This window comes from Cupressus sempervirens, chromosome 4 (genome assembly GCF_028749045.1).
Source record: "Cupressus sempervirens isolate cs-2001-9-10 chromosome 4, ASM2874904v1, whole genome shotgun sequence".
Classification (NCBI taxonomy): Eukaryota; Viridiplantae; Streptophyta; class Pinopsida; order Cupressales; family Cupressaceae; genus Cupressus; species Cupressus sempervirens.
This window is the reverse complement of record NC_143121.1, coordinates 142,730,642-142,752,176: the sequence shown is the minus strand read 5'-3', so window position 1 is coordinate 142,752,176 and position 21,535 is coordinate 142,730,642. Positions and strand designations below refer to the sequence as shown.

At 37.0% G+C, this 21,535-nt stretch overlaps 1 protein-coding gene across 1 annotated transcript; it reads right to left on the bottom strand.

The window, feature by feature from the left end:
* Positions 1-487: 487 nt before the first annotated feature.
* Positions 488-21,296, bottom strand: LOC149560351 (uncharacterized). Its single transcript, XM_089824646.1, has 5 exons — positions 20,557-21,296; positions 15,688-15,865; positions 15,287-15,483; positions 13,498-14,976; positions 488-1,393 (listed from the first exon to the last, which is right to left on the bottom strand). The coding sequence occupies exons 1-5, from the start codon at positions 20,768-20,770 to the stop codon at positions 897-899; spliced, it is 2,565 nt and encodes an 854-aa protein (XP_089680772.1). The 5' UTR covers positions 20,771-21,296; the 3' UTR covers positions 488-896.
* Positions 21,297-21,535: the final 239 nt, after the last annotated feature.

The following is a 21,535-nucleotide window of genomic DNA, read 5'->3' as shown; positions in this document are numbered from 1 at the left end:
TACTTCTCATCTGATCCTACTAGATACAAGCCAGTAAGATGTTTCCCTAGAATAAAAACGTGCTGAAACAAACATATTTGAAAAAATATTCTTGTTGAAAGAATCACTTTTTTTTTCAGATTTTGAATGAAGCGTGGTGAGAACCACTGAAAACTTTCAACTCCTTTTTCTTAGTATGTTTGGTGGCAAACAGCACATTGGTCCTATATTTTCTCACAATCCTTGCAAGGGATTCTAACAGAAGAATATATCCTAATAGTTCCAAAAAAAGATATTATATTTCTACTACTTCACCTACAACTATTTGCTTGATATGACTCCTCTCAGCAGCTTCATTTGACTTTCTAGTTTAAAAAGAATTATTTCAGCAGTAGCATTGTGAAAAGGAAACATTACATAGGAGTTTAGAGAAAATATATCACCTCAAAGACTAACAAAATCAGCTGTATCTACTATGAACAATTTGCATGTCCATTGAAAACAAAAGTAGAACAATATTTATCGCATAGAATGCTCTACATTGGGTCAAAAGACCAAAGAGTTACAAAGCTTTATACATTATTCAGTAACAACTGATTTTTTGGCAACGAAGACCTTAACTGGAGTTCAAAATATATACAATGGCAATCAAAAAGCATGTGCTTGCGGTTATAATTTGTCTTGTCATGACTTCCAAAACATTGGATGGAAGCAAGAAAAAGTTTACCATCACAGTTTCTAGCAGAATCCCTCCCTGTTTTCTCACGAAGGATTCTTTGATCGAGTCAAAATGCCCCAGCAGGATATTGCACTGATTATGGTAAATAAAGAATGACTGAAAATTAGAATGCACCTACAGACAAAATATGCCATCAATACATACAATTGCAAGTATTTTTGCACTTGTTATTTTGTCACTATAGTGGGGCCACCTTTACCACCTCTAATATCACTTCATTAGCTATGTTAGCCACCTTGCTGTACATTTTTTGTGTAGGATCGCCACTAGCTTCTTTCCACTCATTACATTGATTAATAATCTCGTCCTTCTTGTGCTGAAAGTGTCTTATAATTACATCTTTAAAGCTAGGATCTGGGTCTCTAAGTGCACCAAGAATAGCAATTTTCAATGTATTATATCTGTGGTTACGATTTTCTCCTTCAGCAGCATCACGAGAATGTGCCCAAGTCTCATGTCCTGGTTCATTGTAGAAGGGTTCTGCTACAAATATCAAACTCTGAATAGAAACAAGAACTTGCAAAAGAGTTGATTTCCAGGGTTGCCAGCTGGGACCATCCCAAGTTCCAAGCAAACTCAAGCAGACCTTTCCATCTGCATATAAGTTTGGATTAAACCGCACTTTTCCACATCCTGTTGTAAGGAAATTTACTTTAGGAGGCACTTGAGGATAGTCTGCCAACACACGGAAACATAGATGTTAACATGAATGATTTCAAATGAACAAAATGGCATGTTTTTATTAAAAACAGTATTTTGGTGTTAAAAACATGCTTTGGTGTTATATTACAATAATATGTTAACACCTTAGATTTCTTTGCTATATTAGTCTCTTAGAATCTCTCACTAATTTTAGCCAGCTTTTAGATTCTTTGGGTAATGATCATTTAGACTTAATTTTTTAATTGCATTGATCAGTTTTATGTTTAGTCTTTATTTAGATGAGTCTGCTTTTTTGTTAAAGCTTTTGTAAACTCGGTATATCATTAATCTAATTATGCTTTTCAGTTTTACATGGTATCAGAATAAATTTTCTAGGCGGTTATTTTCTGTAATCTGCATTTGGAAATCACACGAAAAATAAAACAACAATTCGTGGGTGAATTTTTTGGTGGAAAAATAGAAGGTTTCCATTAGTCATCAGCGTGTGGGATTTTTGGCCCCAGTTTGAACGCATCTGTACCCGCAATTGTCTGAAATTACAAGTTTCATGGTATCAAAGTGGCAGAAATGTGGGAAGGGCACTACCAATTTTGGCATTCTGTCTAACAGAAGCACAGATCCTAGGCTCACTGGCTTTACAGACTCAGAGTGGGCAGGTTGTGTTAATAAAAAGCCTACTTCTGAGTATGTTTTTAGTTTGGATACACATGCAGTCACATGGACCAGCATTAACAGCAAGCAATAGCTCTCTCCTCAGCCAAAGCTGAATATCAAGGCACTGTTAAGGCATCTTGTGAGACAGTTTGGGTTCGAAGGATGCCTCAAACAAGATCTACAATTGTTCCATAATAATCAGAGAGTTCTGAAGTTAGCCAAATATCCAGTCTTCCCTTAGCGGGTAAAGCCTTTTGAAATTTATTGCCATTTCATCCAAAAACTTGTCAAACATGGAACAGTGATGTTGCAATGTATCCCCACTGAGTACCAGACTGCAAATATACTCACTACATCTCTCAGTCCAGAAAAAGTTCTTCAATTTTATGGGGCAACTTGGTGTAATTGATAGAATATAATGTTTTAGTACCTTAGGTTCATTTTCTATTTTAATCTCTTAGAATCTCTTGCTAATTTTAGCCAGCTTTTAGATTCTTTCGTAAATGGTCATTTAGACTTTATTCTTTATATGTAATAATCAGTTTTATTTTTACTCGTCTTTATTTAAACAACTCTGCTATTTTGTTAAAGCTTTTGTAAACTCTGTAAATCATTAATACAATTAGGGCCCGTTTGGTTCCTGGAATAGAACTGAAATAGGAAGAGAAAATTAGAATATGTTTTATATTTGCTGTTTGGTACACTCAATCAGAATAGGGAATAGGAAGACATAATCCAATTTTGCCCCTAAAATGAGCATATGTCTATGCCAAAAATAGTTGGAACTGGAATAGCCATTCCTATTCCCAATCTGTTTTTTTTATTAAAAAATAAATTAATTAATTCCATTCCCATTCCATTTTTCTATTCTAATTTTCAATTCCTATGCCAGCAACCAAACGGGCCCTAATGCTTTTCCCTTTTCCACATTTAAGGATGCAAAATAAAACTAACACATTGAGACGAAGTAAAGAAAGCCCAACTGCAAAGGGTACTACATGGTTATCTGCTTGTGAACTTTATGCTTCTTTGTACAGATATTTTCTGGTCTAATGTATGAGGCTATTTTCATATTACTATCATAAGGCTTGTGATTTTTCAGAAAAAAAAAAATTAGTCATTGCATGACGGTAAATGCTCCCTTTGGTAGATACTAGTTTAATTGTGTAAAGCTACAGCTAACAGCTTGTAGAACAAAAGAACCCTTACAATGTTTTAAATGGTCTAAGAAGATGAATACCATATAGCCACATTTTTTATAATACTATGGAAAGAACAACATTATGATTTTAGATTTATAAATTGTATCCCATATGGAGAGGGGCCTCGCTTTCGTAAACCAACTTATTTCCATAACACAAGTATATGCAATTTTTAGCACGTCACTTGGAAAAGTATGTCCTCAATCTTCGGGATTTTAAGATGTAATAGATGTTTTTAATATGCAGGTGCCTTCATTTAGTGCCTTGTGAAGAGGGTAAAACTTTCTGCTTTAGTGTCAGATTGAAACTTAACCTTTTTGTTGAAAAGGAGACATACCAACCATCACAAAATTCATTGGAACAGTTTTGAATTCATATAGGTACAACAATTAACTTTAATTTGATTTTGATGAGTATGATTTTCAATTGAAGAATTTAATTGAACTGCTGGAACAGCTTTTTTATTTAATTTTAATAGATTCTGCAAGATTTCAAATGATATGATTCTAAACAGGCTGGTTAGTGAGATGGGAATGGGGTTGTGAGTCATCCAATTGGTGTAATTTGGGATGGTTGTGAATTGGAGCAAATAATCGAAATAATGGTGCACAAGCAGTGCAAATTTGTGTTTTTGGCTTTCACCCAGAGTTCATAGATGAGGTATTGTTTGATGGTGTTCCCTTAGGTGTGAGTGATATGAGTACAATATTTGTATATACAGGATGCTATTTACTATAGACAAAAACTCGGTATAAATTCTAATTGAACATGAAAGAGTTTGTTTTGAACTCCTGTGAAGGTCGGTCAAAGATTGTAATTGCAAGCACTACAAACTGTAGAAGATTAATACCTTAGTGTTGAACAACAAGTGCATGAAGGAGACTGTCGCTGAAGCTGAAAGTAAGCTTCAAAAGAAGTGCATATACTATCCCCAAAGAGGGATGAAGGAAAAATAACAATATCTACTAAAATATGCAACAAAAAATCCTGAAATCTTATTTGCAAATAAAAAACCCTTCAACAAACTCAGAATATTTCTGCTTTTTCTGCTATTTTATAGAAATCTCTGAATATTTGAAGTCTATAAAAGTCTACAGACAACAATAAATCTGCCCAGAAGTTTCAGAAATCACTTACAATATTTTTTTCTTATTTATCTGAGATGAACATTAACATAGTATGTAAATCAATGCATACCAGCCGCTCTTGCCCAAACCCTTAGAAAACCAATATCAGTCTTTGCCAAAACATCCCACTTCTCCTTTCTGATGTTAGCTTCAATGATGCTCAGAAACATACAAACATATTGTTGTAGGTTGTCAAAATTTGATCCTGATAACTCTGAAATTCTGAATTGCACCTCTAGAATGGCATCCAAACCTCATAAGAAATGCAACTCAAAAAATGATGTGCTAGGACATCACAAACCAAAGCTTTTCCACCAAAACACAACCTTCTAACTAGGGTGAGCCCATGTCTCTCTGAAACTAGGGATACTCGTTTTTCAGACCTCAAGCCAAAGACCACACCAGCAACATAGAAAAGCCTGATCATGTAAAGAGATAAAAAAAACCTCGCATGTCATATAATGACTCTCAAACGAATGATTTGGTCTCAGCCATAGATACATTGCAAACTCAATCGAATGCTCCAAATAAAACCCACAAAAAAGAGCCAATAGGCTCCCTAGATCCTAATGTCCCCTTGACCTGTTAGCACATGTTTAATAAAAATAACATAAAGTACATGTCTCTTAAGTCATTAAGCTCAAAAGGGGGAACTATTAAGTCTTTATGCTAAGAATCACCTGAGGTTGCATATAAAGGCATTCCCACAATTTAAAATTGCTTAAGTTGCATAAAAAGATTTGCCCACAACTTAAGATTGCTTTAGTTGCTTAAAAAAGACATGCGCTCGACTGAAAATCATTAAGTTGCATATAAAACATGTCCATAACTTATAAATAAAACAGATATACACCAGATGTGCCCAAAGTTTCTTAACACTTACCCAACAATGATAGACATCTTCTTACGCTTGGGTAATCCAAGGAAAGGATGGCCAGAGCTTCTGTAAGCCTCATGGCTTGAGTTGGGGACACCACAGTCCTCCCCAATGAAAGAATGCTAGACCTCAAGCATGTGTAGACACAGATGCTTAAGAATCTACTCGCCTTCCCATGTTGCATCCTCCAAATGCAAGTTTTTCCACTTAATGAGATATTCAGAAATCATTTTAGTCATCAACTACTCTCTTACTTGAAAAACTGCTTAAAGAAAGAGTATCGACTTACCACCTTCATCCTTAGGGGGCAGTTGTGTAGAAGGAATCATGCACTGTCCAAGAGCCTTTCTGAGGCATGACACATGGAATCCATCTTTTCCCTAACAATCATGTTTCTTACTAACCCCTACATGATTATTTGCAGGAGAATAAATAAATTAATAAATGATTAAAGGATCTAGATAGATTAGTGATTCTCATTATTGATTGTAAGTTATAACAAAATACATAAGCAATTAGATATTAAACAGTATCATCACATTGCAAATTTGCATAGCACAACACTTGTTCTGTGCTGAATACAAATCACTCATATCAAATCTGATATTACTTCCATTGGTCAATCATATTCTGTTGAATGATTTGATATTTGTATGCATGATTGATTGATTGAATTCCTTTGAATGTATCATCTGAGGTATTAGTGAGTGATGATTAAGTGAATGTTGATAAGTGATGATGCAATGAATTCTAGCTTGAAACATTGATGAATGATAATTGAACGAATGCTTATTTTATAGAGAAATCATTGATTGCTCAATAGTTTGTTTTCTTGATCTCAAGATAAAGTGATAATTGACATGGATTTCTTAATTGATTGCTTGCTTGATTTCTTGAGGGATTAATGATTGATGGATGAATGAAGAATTTGTTTTAATTGATTCACGAGAGGTAATTGGCAAGTGATCTTTCATTGCTTGTAATGGATACTCCCTTAAACTTTATTGGTGAAAGGGTCACCAATTTTCATAAGAATTGAGTCACCACTTTTCTTTGTTGCCTTTGAGAATAATATATAATTCCCCAAATTAATCTCCCTTGGGTCTCCTTAAATGAAACATCCCCCTATATATCTTCCAATGGGAGAGAAAGTTGCATCTCTTTATCATGTCTTCCCTTTGCACTGGTCACAACCTTTCACAATTACCACCCCTCGGAAGAGTCACAACCCTTCATCATTTTCGCCCTTTGAGAGAGTGACAACATTTCATAATCAAAACCTTTTGAAAGAGATCTTGGTCATATATGTCACAAGCCAATTAGAATGAGATCTTAGTCATTTATGTCACAACTATAAGCCACTCAGAATGAGATCTTAGTCCTTCTTGCCCTTGATAGTCCAACCACTTAAAATCTGAGGAGCGTGATCTATTGAAGATTCATACTTCAAATGAAGATAAATGGAAAACAAAATAATTGAACAAAAGCACAACAAATTGTCCTGTAAAACCCTCAAACTTGAGGGAGAAAACCTTCAACCACAAATATATCCTAATGTTACTCACCACCGCCCTGATGGGATTTGGCACACTTGGTCTAATTTTCAAGCTGGATCTAACAGAATTTTTAAAAGACTTGACAAGGCTATGATTTCTGCGCAGTCCTTTTTTTCCTTTTCTCAAAAGCATGCATTGCTTGTCATTCCTCTACCTGATGTGACATTGTCAAATCATTCCCCCATCCTCTTTTCCATCACCTGGCAGACAACTCAACCTCGCCCACAGAAAACCCATTTTTACCTCAACATATCTCTGTGTCCCATCCACCAACTGTTACTCACATCCTACGTGTCTGGAATCTTGAGCCTCAACCCTACAATCACCTTGGTTGGATTAGATGGTGGAATGATGCTATCCTTCGTAATACAAGATTTCTTTGCATTTACGGTAGACAACTTGCTATGTACCGCAGGCGATCTTATGAAGCGACTACTCTTGATCTGGGCACAGCCTTTGAGGCTTTTGCCATGAATCCTTTTGATACGGATCTCCAAGTTCGGCTTGACAACCTTCAGCATCAGAAGCAAATTGCAGATAGTTATGCTGCTAGGGGAGCTAAGATCAAAGCCCACCTCCATTGGTTGGAGGTCGGCGATCAAGCTCCCAAGGAATTTTTTAGTGCTTTGAGGGCTCGTCATTCTACTGTGGGTATTAAGCGCATTTGCGAAGATCAGCAGGTTTTCACCTACCTACCTAATATTCTCCAAGCTTTTGTGTGTCACTATGAGCTGATTTTTACGGCTCAAGGGCCCTCTATTGCACATGATCAAGCACTACAAGCGTGCCTTGCTGTTACTCCTAATAGGCTTGCTCCTGAAGAGTACGCCTTTTGTGAACAAAAGCTTACTCTTGTAGACTTAAAGCAAGCTATCTTATCCATGGTTGATGGCAAAGCCCTTAGATGTGATGGATTCCCTTGTAAGTTCTACAAGACATTTTGGGATGACCTTAGCCTTGATCTGCTTTAGGTTTATCTTGAAGCTTACAATTCTAATTCATTAAGCAGCATTATCAACAAAGGGAATATTAAATTCATACCTAAAGCCGGAGATCCCAAAGAAATTTGCAATGGGAGGCCCATCACTTTGTTGAATGTCTCCTACAAGATCATTGCCAAAGCCCTCCCTCTTAAAATTCGACATTTGCTCCCTTAGATTGTTCGACTTAAACAAACCAGCTTCATCAAGTCCCGTTATATCTTGGACAACATCATTGTTGTCTAAGAAGGAATGGAATGGACCAGGCAGTCTAAGCAACAAGCCCTTTTCCTGAAGATTGATTTCGCCAAAGCATATGACTGTATTGAATGGCCTTTTATTCTTCCTATGCTTCAAGCTCTGGGTTTTGGCCCAGTTTTTTGTCAATCAATGCGGATGCTATTTGGGGATGCCTCTACTTGCATCACCAATAGTCATCAATCTGAAGCTTTTGGGCTCTTCAGAGCTATTCCCCAAGGTTGTCCTCTTGCACCTTCTCTCTATGTTTTGGCAGCCGAGGGCTTTTGTTATTTGCTAGCCAATGCCATCTCTCGAGGTCTAGTACATGGTATTTCTTTACCAAAGTCGACCTCTCAACTGGTCAATGGCCATTTTTGCAGATGATTCTTTCCTCACTTTGATTGAGGATGAGGAAAATATTGCCAATGCTTTGCAGTGTTTAGATACTTTCTGCCTTGCTTCAGTGTCTACTATCCAATGGCCCAAAAACCTTTGCTACAAACAGTCTTTTCTATCAAGCCCTCTTTGGTTGCAGCAGTATGGATGGAAATGGGTTCAACATGGCAAAAAATTTAAATTTCTAGGCATTCCCTTTGCTTTTCAAGCATCTCTTGTGAAGTTGTGGTATGTTGTGCTTGCTCGAATTGAGAAGAAGTTGGAATATTGGATCACTAAGCCCCTTTCACTTGCGGGAAAGTTTCAAATATGCTCTAAAGTGCTTGTTGCTACTCACATATATTATTCTTCTTGTTGGGCTACCTCCAAAGCCTCATACCTTAAGCTTGAATGTCTTCTCAAGGACTCTCTGGGCCTCTAATGTTGTGCATCATGGCTTTCACAGAGTGGCCTAGGATTTCTGTTGTTTACCCAAGGATTCTAGTGGTCTTGGCTTGCTTTCTACCTGCAAGCAAGGGATAGCTCTTTGTGCCAAATGGGTCATACAGGCTCTCATTGGTGATGAGGCCTAGAAACTTTTATTACGTCATTGCATTTCTTCAGGCTTTTCGGTTAACCATCCAACCTGGAAGAGGATTGGTTTTCAAACCCTTCTTGGGACTCCAGAGCCTATTCAGATTCAGGGCACTTTTGTTGCTAAGAGTATTTGGAAATCCTGGGAAGCCATTGAGCCTTGGCTTCGTTGGGCCAGTAATGGATTTAGAGATGGGCTCTCAATGAATCAACAAAACCTTTGGTGGTCGTCCTTGTTTGCCATTCAAGGGGTACCTTTAGCCAAAATTCAAGGAGCCAGTGCTCTGCATTTTTTTGCAGGGGCATCAAGACACCCAAAGATTTATTCTCCAAGGTTACAATGAGCCTTCGCTCATGGGAGGGTTTGCAGGTGCAATTTAGGCTTATCTATCCAGATCGACAAACATCTATGGTTCCTCCCAATTTGTTATACAAACTTAGAATTTATTCATCCCACTCGTGGTGGAAAGATTGGAAGTGGTACCCTGCCACTCCAATGGCCAGCTACAAGCCCAAGCTGGGGTATCAGTAGCTGGTGCCCCATCTTCTGATGGTTGATACCCTTAATCAGCGTTGGCATTTACATTCTTCTCATAAGACTTGGAGTCTTAGATTTGCTACTATCTGGCATGCTATTATTGAGCCAAAGATTGCTCACTTTGCCTGGTGTCTCCTCTTCCAAGGCTTGCCTTAAGGTCCTCGACTCCGGCATCTGGGAGTTCCTGATCCTCGATGTCGTTTTTGTGGCCACCTAAAAGCTTTCTGCATATTTTTTGATTTGGCAGAAGAGCTCAAAATTATTCGCTTTGGATTTTTTATTTCTTCAGGCCTTTTCGTCCAGAGGCCTTCACTTGGCAGATGGTGGTTCTGGGTGATGCTCCTAGACTCCCTTTTAGATATGCCCAGATTTGGCATGCTTTCAGAATGGAGTTATTATTCACAATCTGGAAAGATCGCAATGTAGTTTTATTCTCTCACAGCTTTCTTCATATTTATGTTGCAATGTACTCTAAAGCACATATATGTAATAATGTCATGATGCAAATTCAAGTACAAACTGACAAAGTCGCACTGGAAGTGGCTCATTTATAGGAGTTACTTGCTCACTGGGGAAACGCCCCTTGTACTGTTGCCCGTGTGCCTCTGGATGCTTTATCTAGTGACCATACTACTCCTCGCAGTCACCGAAGAGGCCGGAGTGGTTCTGCTCGCCACTCGCAGACCCCCAATCGTAGCCCCCTTGTCACTCTCCCTATGGAAGCTTTCATGGACATCACCGCTTAGCCTCACCTCCTCGGAGGTTAGGCTCGGGTTGGTCCCCGGTGGCTCCCCCTACTACCGCTAATGCGGGTTGGCCATCTGCTCCCTGTGACCCCAAGTGGGCATTCCCTAAGTTGGATTTAGCCATTTCTCCTCCCAAGGCCGAGGAAGATAAAGATAAAGATAAAGATGTTGGTGTTGATGGTTGGGCTCCCCCTGAGCCAACCACTAACCCCAAGGATTTATGGGGTTCTAATGACAAAGACCCTCCTTTGGCTGGCACTGCTCTTGCAGCCTGAAGCTTTATATTTCTGTTTATATATGTTCTTTTGATGAATAGTTGATCTCCAACCTTGGGCCGTATGAACTTGTGGGGTGATCTTGTATCCCCCGGCCCTTTTTTTGTGAATATGTATCTTTAAAATTTTAAATTAATGGAAAAGGTCTATTCATCAAAAAACAGCTTTACAATGCCCAAAACTAGGACAAAACTGAAGTAATGATCATTACACTTATGATCTGCAGACAATAAATGAAATATCCATTTGAGAAATCAATCTATGTGACTATATACAAATTCCTCCCAGAAGAACATCGTATCACTGAGCAACCAATGATCTTACATCACTAAGCATGTTAGACTAAGTGGAAGAATATATACATAAATAATCAATGAGCTTATACCAGTTGGCAACCAAACTCCATAAAACAATCACTAGCGCAAAAGATCGCAATATGATGCACCAAACACAACACCAACTGGATCTTAAATAAATTGTACAGATTCGTGTAGCGCTGTCCAAAACCCAGAAACCATGCATCTGCAAGAAGTGCATAAACTGCATGGTCTCAACCATGCCTATCTTGATCGAATAATACATCAATCTTTTTCAGCAAACCTTGACCAAAAACAAGAGCACATATATGTATCAATGGAAGAGCGTTCCTTTTTTCTGAGCCACCAAGCATAGGAATATGAAGATGTCTCATCCTAGGAGACCACAAGAACGAAAGAAAAAATACATCTAAGGAGAATGATGCTAGTCGGTAGCCAAATTGGAGAATAGAAGGAAGCCTAATACATAAACAAGGGATTAAGACTTGTTGCAGCAACAGTGAATCCTTCCAGCTGCTGCCAAACAGGAAATGAAAACCCACACATGCTCAAACAAACAATGATGGATTGAGGATCCCTTGACCTCGTACGCAGATTCCCAAAAGCAAATGGCATAGAAGACATCCAATAGAGTGAAATCATTCCCCTGCAAGAGAGAAACTCCCTCTGAATCACATGTTGTGCTCTAAAAGAATGGACGTCAACATTCAAAGGTGGCCCCCACAGAATGGACGAGGCCTGCACTACCTCCAAATTTTCTACCTGTTCCTCATATAAACATCACTATCTAAACTATTGTTGCTCATCATTTGCATTCATGCCCTCTTCTCCTGCGATCATCTACAATCGGTTATCTTTCCTTCCAACTTGGCTCTAATACCATGTTGAAGATTCATACCAAAAATAAAGATAAATAGAAAACAAAATAAATGAACAAAAGACAGTAAATTATCCTAGGAAAGCCCTCCAACATGAGGGAGAAAAATCCAGCTACAAATATATCACTTATATATTAATGAAAGAGCAGAAGAAAGGGCAGAAGACAGTTTTACAATGCCCAAAACTAGGCAAAAACTGAAGCAATTATTATCACCGCTATGATGTGTAAACAGCAAATGAAATATCCATTTGATACATCAATATATGTGACTACATACAAATTCCTCCTTGAAGAATTCATAAAATTACCTCGAACTTTCATTGTTTTGCCATTACAAAGTGAAACTGAAGACCCTTCAATGTCTAGTACCTTCAAAGTGAGGCACCTTCGTTGTCTTTAATAAAATATAGACTATTTATATATTTCGAAGAAAAGAAAGATAGCTCCCAATGCTATAACATCAACATGATGTTCCCTTACCACACACTGACTCCACCAGATGAATGGCATATCCTAAGAAGAGAATGTAACTTTCTTAGTGTCATAAAGTGTCTAGTTATCAATGACTTGGTTTCCAACACAATACAACAATACAGCATCATCAACATCTTGGCCTGCCAGCTCTTGAAGTCTTTAGCTTTGCTAGATCTTCTTAAACTACAAGTTTGGAAACACATTACTTCTGGAAGAATCCTCAGATCCAAGCTCCTGAGTGCATACAATCCACACAAACTGCCAACCCACTAAATCAGAATAATAAGGCATTCTAAGCAGGTTAGTCCCAAACTTTTGATACAGTGTAGATAGAGAACCTCTCTCGAAAAGAACTTGAAGACGGAGAGATCTAGAAAAATCCACGAGACAAAAGGATGAAAATACTCAAACAAGAATATCTTTCTCCTTTGGATGAATTTTTATTCTAACATATAAATGATATGCCTATTTCTTTCCTCCATTATGCCAAGAGATAGAGACTCTCTCAGTGCTAAGATGGAACTGTAATCTTCACATAAGTTGTTTTTTATACTACCCTATCTCAAAGAACTGTTATTAATGCTCTTATTCATCTGCCTAGACTAATCAAGGTTCTTTTATGTTGAAAATCTCGTGATGGCTCTCTGGAGTAATAGTGAATTTTCTGATCTCAGAATGAATCTAATTTTCATATAAGTGGGTTTCTACAGCAAAACAAATTATGTGATGACTTATTGAGATTCAACTGCACTGTTTCAAGACTTTCAAGTCAATCTTCACTTACTCATATTTCCCAAAAAATAGTTGAAATCTTGTTCATTTTTCAATAGAATTGCATTTTTTAATAAGATGATCAGAGAAGCTTGATCCTGTTTTTTAATGGTTTAAAGCTATTATCCAGATTACAGGACCTTGTTCACAGGATGATCAAATAATGGTTGCTCCTTTACTAGCATATCTTGTACTCTTCATGTCTCCATGGTTTATGATAAAATTCATTTATCTGCTAAACAATTTGTATTTCTGATAACTACTTGGACCTAGTTAACAGTTCTCTGCATTCAATCAAGTGCAGTTTCAATAATTTCCATTTGAATATCAAGTGTAATTAACGCTAAATTTATATATTCATATTGTTAATTTATTCTAAGGCAAGTTTAAATTTTTATCCATTCTGATTGTAAATTTATTCTGATATAAACTTATTACAGTTGTCCTAAACCTCAAAATTTTTGGAAAAAAACAAAAACTTCACATAACAAAAGATTTTTGTGCTCATACCTGGTGGAAGATAAATATCAAATATAAAGATTCCATTTTGATATGGAGTTCCTTTCGGACCCACTATCAAAGCTTTCAACAAATCCATTCTCACAGGATCCACTCGCACATGTATACTGGATTCCCATTCCAAAGGAAGATTTGTTGCCAAAGAAGCTACCTCTTTCGCAATATGCAACATCCTGTTCTTATTGTGCACACCTGTGTTATCAATGCTTTGCCGATTTGCTCCTGACTCATCAAAATGAGAACTGTAGCTGTGGTGGTGAAAAGCTTTCTCAAGCAAAGGATACTCTCCAAATTGTAGTGGCTTCAAGCTCTCTTTATATAAAGAAATATTCTTACAGTTGTCTGAACTGATTTCAAAAAAATCAATAGTTTTGGAACCTTCTTCCTTTGAAGCAGATGTTGTCTGGTCTGAAGTTGCTTCACAATCTCCTGTCATTGAATCTTCATCCTCTGAAATAGGAATCACATATGGGGTAGAGATAGTTTGTTTCTCAGATGCAATTGCCAGCTTCTCATAGCACTCCAATAGACACCTCGCAATGTCAAGATCAGCTTCCACATTTTTATCCTTGTTAGCATCTTTGAATCTCTTCACAATTATCTTTGCTTGCTCATAAATATTCTTCATTTTCTTTAAGACAGAATTATCACTTTGAATATTACCAGAAGCATCAGAACATCCTTTTATGTTAGTTTGGAAGCAGGTTCCAAGCAGTACCATGAGGAGTTCTGGATATTGTGCCATGGTTTCCAACAGGTCTGCCAGCTGAAGGTACAATGCACTTCTTGCACAGATATCCATCATGGAATCATTCATCACTAGGTATTCTAAAAGTTGAGTAACTACATTATCACGTTTAAATAAAACATAAGCAGAGAAACCTAAGATAGGCTTAAGCTGGCTTGAAAGAATATTCTTAAGAAAACTTGCGAAGGATTTGAGCACACTTTCTGTCCGGCAGTCAAGTTCCTTTTCTGCTTTCTTTATTTTCTCTGTCGTTGACTTACCCTCATGTCTGTGACCACCAAAACCAGTACCTGGCCCCCAGATAGTCTTCACCAGATTAGAACCATATGGGGTAAGTAGTTCCAAATTAACCCCACTAGGATGATAACCAACATTTGGTGTACTTGTACCAGGTTGGTTTCCAGATTTGCGGCTCCGTGTGTTATACTTATTACAAGGTGTTTTTCCAGGCTGATCATCAGATCTAGTGGTTCCAGTGGTATACTCATTATAAATGAGTTCCAGTTCTGTCACTATATCATTGATTCTGTAATTTACTGCTTCACTGCAAATGTGGCTGCCTTTGCTTCCACTTTCCTTACACTGGGAATCAAAGGCAAATCCACAAGCTGCACACCAAGAAAATTCACAATTTGTACAAACCCATGAGTCTGGACACTGAATGCTCTCATTACATGCTGCACTCTGGAGATAATTTGCATCGTTGTTCTTCTTTACCTTCCCTGAAAAAGGCTTCTTAAATGTATCAAATTCAAAGATTAATTAAATACTTTAATTGTTGACAAATATGACATCTCTAGGACTAGAACTAAGTTGACTATAAATAATTAATCAACATCTTCTCTGCAGGAAAACAAAGATTGATCTAATTATTCAATTGTTTATCAGATGGAAGCAACTCTAGAACTAAAAGAACTACGAATTTTACAACTCCTCTCTGCATGTGATACCCTTAAAATAAAGATGAAGGCTGCATAAATACATTTTGGAATAACTTAAAATTCTTAAACTCGAAATAAATTAGTACCATACCTTTTCCTTTAATTGAAGACATCCTTGAACATTTTACTGCCTTCCCCTGCTGACATTTAATACAGTTGATCATATTGGCACTTGACATTGCACCATAAAGATCTCGGTATGCAGTCCTCAACCACTTCTCATAGCTTTCTACAGTGCTAATACCAAGTAAATGGATTAAATCTGCTTTGCTAAGCTCCATTCCACACCTAGCACATAGCAAATCATATTGGAAATCAATATTAAATAAGAAGACAACTTCTACAAGATACTAGATATTTTGTACTTCCATGAATTATTTTGATATTCTTTAACTGCATTCAGATTGCCTGATTCCAAGAATCATGTATAGCTAATTAGTAGAAAAGACTCAGAAACCCCGATAAACATCTTACAAGTTGCTTATACATTACCTCTGATCTGGACATAGTAACTGTATTCTGATCTCCTCGTATGAGGGTTCTACTGTTATCATTGACTTCTCTACCACAGATTCCACGTGAGATTTTAAGCAGACTACACAAGTAGTATGATTGCAGTTGGTGACAAAAGTACTCTCACGATTCTGATGCCCACAATTACTTACTAAACCTGACAGAAACAAAAAACAATTAATTTCAAGTCTCTTTCAGAAACAAAATTATAACCAAGTTCAACACAGATCTCCAGCTTCCATAATATGTATATCATAAATCTACCCATAAAATAAAGTAAAATATATGCAGTGATGAGAGAAAGCAAAACCCAGACAATATAAAGAAAATGCAACGCAAGTTTTGATAGTCTACTTTTCTTCTTTTCCTAAATGTATGAATTGACTTCATACCATAATGTATTGTATTTATCATGAAAAAAATTAAAAGCATCTTCCCTATAAAAGTTAGTGAAATATGTTTTGTTCAACAAGATTTCCAGCCAGTTCAGAGTGGATTCCCTCAAGATGCCACAAAATCAATAATATATAACCTAATATGCAGTAATCAAACTTTGTTTCTATTCCTCAATTGGTTATATCTTGATACCAGCTGGTAATTAAACTGTTAATATTTACACTAGCTATTCTTCGGGTAATTGCCCCAAAAATATTCTTATTGGAGTTTTTGACATAGACAAATCTACTTACAAGACAATTTGTATAAAATCGAAGACCTCTTCTGAGAGGTGTTTGTTAAACCAAGTTGAGAATAATGGAAGAACCTTTTGCACCATCAACTCCTACCTTCACCATCTTAATCACTTGTTCCTACCTCATTCCTGTATATGGAGCTCTCATACAGATATGGATTAATTAGCTGGTATATAACCTAAGATACCGGTGCGTCCAGGAAATCACCAGATGCTGGTTCTGGTGCTTTCGGATACATGGATGCATTTGGATGCTGCACCCGTGCTCACAGGAAGCTCCTCCAACACCTGTAGATGTGCGCAGGATGCATTTGAGACAATCTGGAGAGAATCCAGACAGCATACCGGAGCATCTGTAGAGCATCCAGACTTTTTCAATGCCTAGTCACTTAAGTGACTATAAAAAACATGTTATTAACTTATTAGTATTTACTATTACTGTTATTTCAGTTTGTACTATCAATGGTGAAGTATCATGCTATGGAATGGTGTATTTTTGTATATTTCTTGAATTTCTTTGCATACATAAATTATATTATACATATTATGTATATATGTTTTTTTTTTTAAATATTTATCTATAGACGCACCCAAACGCATCCAAAATCTCCCAAAAAAAAAAATTCACACATCCGCGAATCAGCATCCCACACCCACATCTGCATCCAAACCAGCATCGGTAACGTAGGATAGAACACATTGGCCTCACATTAGTGTCATATCACTTTAGCTTCAACTTCACATCACTCAGTCTTTGGATCATTTCAATAGATTGTGACAAATTGCTTGACCTAACATCTTATTGGAAGATCACTTCAGATTCAACCTATGCAAGTCCTCATTATGCATTAACATCAGCATCATCCAATCTTCTCTCCTCCATCTATTTTTTATGAAGAAGGAATAGTCTATAGTTACCCACACTCAAGAAGGGAATATTGATGCTTCGGTTATTTTTAGGGCCAATGTGCTTTAGATGGAGAATTTATTTCATTTCCCAAAGTTATTTTAGTTCATTTCATCCAAATAAAATGGCAATTGTAGATAATTCCATAAAAATAAAATCCATGTTGGACTAATGTAATGTCCCCTAATTGGGTTTAGTCTCAGTTATTACCAAAAGAACACAGATTTGATATTTATGTCACAAGCTAAGGGTAAGACATTTGAAGTTAAAAATAGTAAAAGGTCTTGAGTGTGTGTGTGCGCGCGCATATATATCTGATAATATTGTTATTAATATGATATAAATTAGACCTTCTAAGGGTTCCTGCAAAAGGAACCTTTGAGAGTCTTATATATATATATATATATATATATATACCCAGTTGATCCAACAACTATGGTAACAGAGTTGGACCAGACCGGCCCCTATAGTTTAGTTCTTCCCCTAAACTAGGCTGGCCAATTTCCCTCAATTCTAGTTTAGGAAAGATCAATACTAAATTCGTATCCCATTCGCACCATTCCCCTACTATTTTAATGGGCATTGATAGGAAAGATTGAGATATAAGAGCTTTCCTACTCCTACTCCATAGACAATAATAACTCTGGAAAGAACTCGTCAAGATATAAGAGCTCTGGATTGAAAGTGAAGACATAACTTGGGTGAGAGAGTGAGCTAGCCAAACCTTCCCTGCAGAAGGGGAGCTAGGACGCCTTCAGAAGAGTAGAGCCCTCTCCTTGATCGCCCATAGAATTGTAGGGCCTGTCGGAAAACAGAAAATTGAGCATTGAAGCTACAATCTATCACTAATAAGTCTGCCCACTTGCACTTCAAATAGTGTGGGGGGGTTGGGATAACCTTGCGCATTTCGTATATTAATATGTATTAATATGATATATATTAGACCCTCTAAGGGTCCCCTTATCAATACTAGGATTCAGATATATCCTTTTGCATAACAGTATTAAATCATAGTCAGTTACAGTGTATCCTTTTTGCTACCCAATGCTTGCCAGCAAACAGATATAGACTTATTTTCTAATATCTTCCATAGAATAGCAGATTTGATATATAACATTTATTCTTCCTTTAGAAGAGTCTTCTTCTTCAGTGCGCATTGCCTGAAGTAATCTTAATCCCTATATATCTTGTAGCAAAGGAATTGGGTCCCTATATCTTTTCTAAATCACATCTCTTCTCAAGTGATCTGTATCTCTTCTTAGTTTTAGTCAACTTAACTAATCACACCTTTTCATAGCAAATTGTTTAAGAGCACCCTTACTTACTTGCCTCGTGCTAATCACTGATGGGACCTTACTTACTTATTTGCGCATTGCCTGAAGTAATCTTAATCCCTATATATCTTGTAGCAAAGGAATTGGGTCCCTTGACATTGATGGGACATATCTTTTCTAAATCACATCTCTTCTCAAGTGATATGTATCTCTTCTTAGTTTTAGTCAACTTAACTAATCACACCTTTTCATAGCAAATTGTTTTAGAGCAACCTTTCTTACTTGCCTCATGCTAATCACTGATGGTAATTGTAATCACTCCTCATCGTATTACTTTATGGTTTACAACAGGGAACATGACAACTAAAGTTAGTGCTGATTGTCACATTAGTCAACTTTATCAGCATGGTCTCTCCAACACAAAGTCCTTGTTATTTTAGCAATTCTAACCAAAATTTCATTCTTCAAAACAACTATCAGATAAACTGATGAATCTACACTGTCTATATGCTGAGGCTATGAAGGAGCCTGATAGACTATTAGAATTTTGCTTAGTGAACTAAATCCCAAAAGAAAATATCATTCTTTTTTTGAATAACTATTTTTGATGCTCTGTTGGGGGCAGCTTAAAGTTCCTGAGACATTTAAGGGAAATAGTTATGTTTTCGGAGAGTTCTGGGGGCATCCCACCATCCCTATCATAGGGGATGTCCTAGAAACATCCTTCCTCTGAGGGAGACATCCTCCTATTTGGAAATGGTAGTGTTGGCAAAGTGGGGGGATGTTTCATGCCATCCCACTGTCTTGGAAACATATGAATCTCCGGAGATGGCAATTTTTGTGGGGGGGACATTCCAGTTTAACACTCTACCCATACATAGATCCAAAAAAATCTAGGAAATGATCAGGTGATATCCATCAATGGGAGAAATTCAAAACAATTGTCACTGGTGGTCATTTTGACTTCGCCAGTAGAAAGATTGATCTTCTCTAAATCACAAGATTGTGTTTTCAGGCTGATGCCTATAAGTTGCGAAAATGTTTTTCCAGAGACTTGAAGTTGTGATAAGACTCCAATTTTTTCAATTTCTACCATTTTTAGTGATGGGGGGTCTAAGCCAACCGTGAATAATGCCATCATTTAGCATTTGAAGAAAAACCTCTACTGACTCAATTCACTCTGAAATTTCAGGAAAAAAAGAATTCCACCGATATTGGTTTTCTTCAAAATAGGTGTAGGCCTAAAACTCATTCCAATCATTTTTATTATCGATAATCAACAATAATGCAATCAAACGGGAGATTCAAACAATTTGTAGGAAAATAACAATAATTTTCATTATGCACTCCAGATGTAGATTGTCTGACAATTATATTTTTAAATTTTATGCTAGAGCAGGATCATGAGGTTCAATCTAGTTAAAATGTCCTTTTGTTCCAACATCGAAGTCTCGTATGCCTCTTGAGGTCTGTACCAGGATATGACTCAAAAAGTTATCTTTGTCTATAAATTCTTCATAAAGTTATAGATTATTGAACAAACCGGACTGAGGTGACTCAAGCCCCATATGAATCCGCTTCCCCCAGCTGCGCCCTTTAAAGCCAATATAAATTTTGAATAAGGCAGTTTATGAGATCCGAAAATTGTTCACTTTCGAATTCCAGGGAAGCTTTGGCAATACGCACAAAAAATTCACATCAGCGTGGCTTGCATTATTGCGTTCAGCTTGGAATTAAGGAACAAATTATAGAAGTAGCAAAGATGTTAGTGGGTGTTCCATCTTTACATTCCAATTAGAATTCCCAAAAATATTACAGCTTTTAGGCACGAAAACACTAATGGGTATTCCATCATTAAATGAAATTATGATTTTAGATTGACACTGAAAGCAAACTACTTTTCAAAACAAATAAACTAATGGGTATTTCATCGTTGTATTCGGATTTGACTTATATCTTTAAGTGCTAATACTAACCTGCAGAGTAAAGAGGTCTGTGGCGCTTACTGCTGCTACTGCGGTTGCTCGAATCTGATTCATGGCTGCTCCTAGTCCTCCTGGGGTGGACTTCAATTATCTGTATCCCTCCATCACAATCCTCAAAACCAGCCCTATGAGCCATAGCTGCCCGATTGAGAACCTCAACCCCATCTTCAACAGAAACCCACACACCATTAGCACCCAATTCCATGGCCTTAACGTCTCCGACCCTCCAAATCAATCCACAGCTGAAAACCTAATGTTTGAATCAGGGCTGAATCAACCCAGAAGACAGCAATTGAACATGCATGCCTGATTTTCAAGGCATAATGCCAAAGAGTTTATGAACTGTGTTATGATGAATTTGCAATTTGCAATTTGCCCAGACTACTACACTTTTCAATGAGGGCAATCCAAAAGATCCGATTCAAGAGTACCCAATTTGTTTGCACATGAATTCAGTTAAATGCTTTGCTTGGGCGATTGGGTCTCTGACAAAATCCGAACTCTAAATTCGTCGTCGGATTAAGCAATATTTGCATACATGGACTTTTCTTTATAACTTAAGGCTGTCGGCTCACCTCTAAACCATAATTATAATGATTTTTAGCTTCCACAGAAACATGTCGCTCTCGTGAGCATTCGCAAGATAAAATAATCATAACCCTAATTAAAAGATTTTATTCTTTCATTTTTCACAGAACAATTTTTTTTTTTTTAAACCATCATCCGGCTTTAAAAAATCTTAGCGTGTTGGGGAAATATATATCCGGATACTCATAGCAAAGAGGAAAAAGCATGCAACAGTTAATTAAACTATATATTTATTTATTATAACCAATTAATTTGACACGCTTGACATGAGTTATTAAGAACGTGATGTGAGGGTGTGAATCAATTTTCGTGTATTTAAGCATATCAAGTAAAGGCTTTGATCACTTAAGGTTATATAGAACAATGGCTAATTGCAGTAGCA

Excerpts from the sequence above, each read along its gene's own strand:
- LOC149560351 (XM_089824646.1), bottom strand. The coding sequence starts at position 20,770 with ATGGAATTGGGTGCTAATGGTGTGTGGGTTTCTGTTGAAGATGGGGTT. Across the intron at positions 14,977-15,286 it reads GTCTTCAATTAAAGGAAAAG|GGAAGGTAAAGAAGAACAAC; the intron begins GTATGGTACTAA and ends AGCCTTTTTCAG. Across the intron at positions 1,394-13,497 it reads TGATATTTATCTTCCACCAG|ACTATCCTCAAGTGCCTCCT; the intron begins GTATGAGCACAA and ends GTGTGTTGGCAG.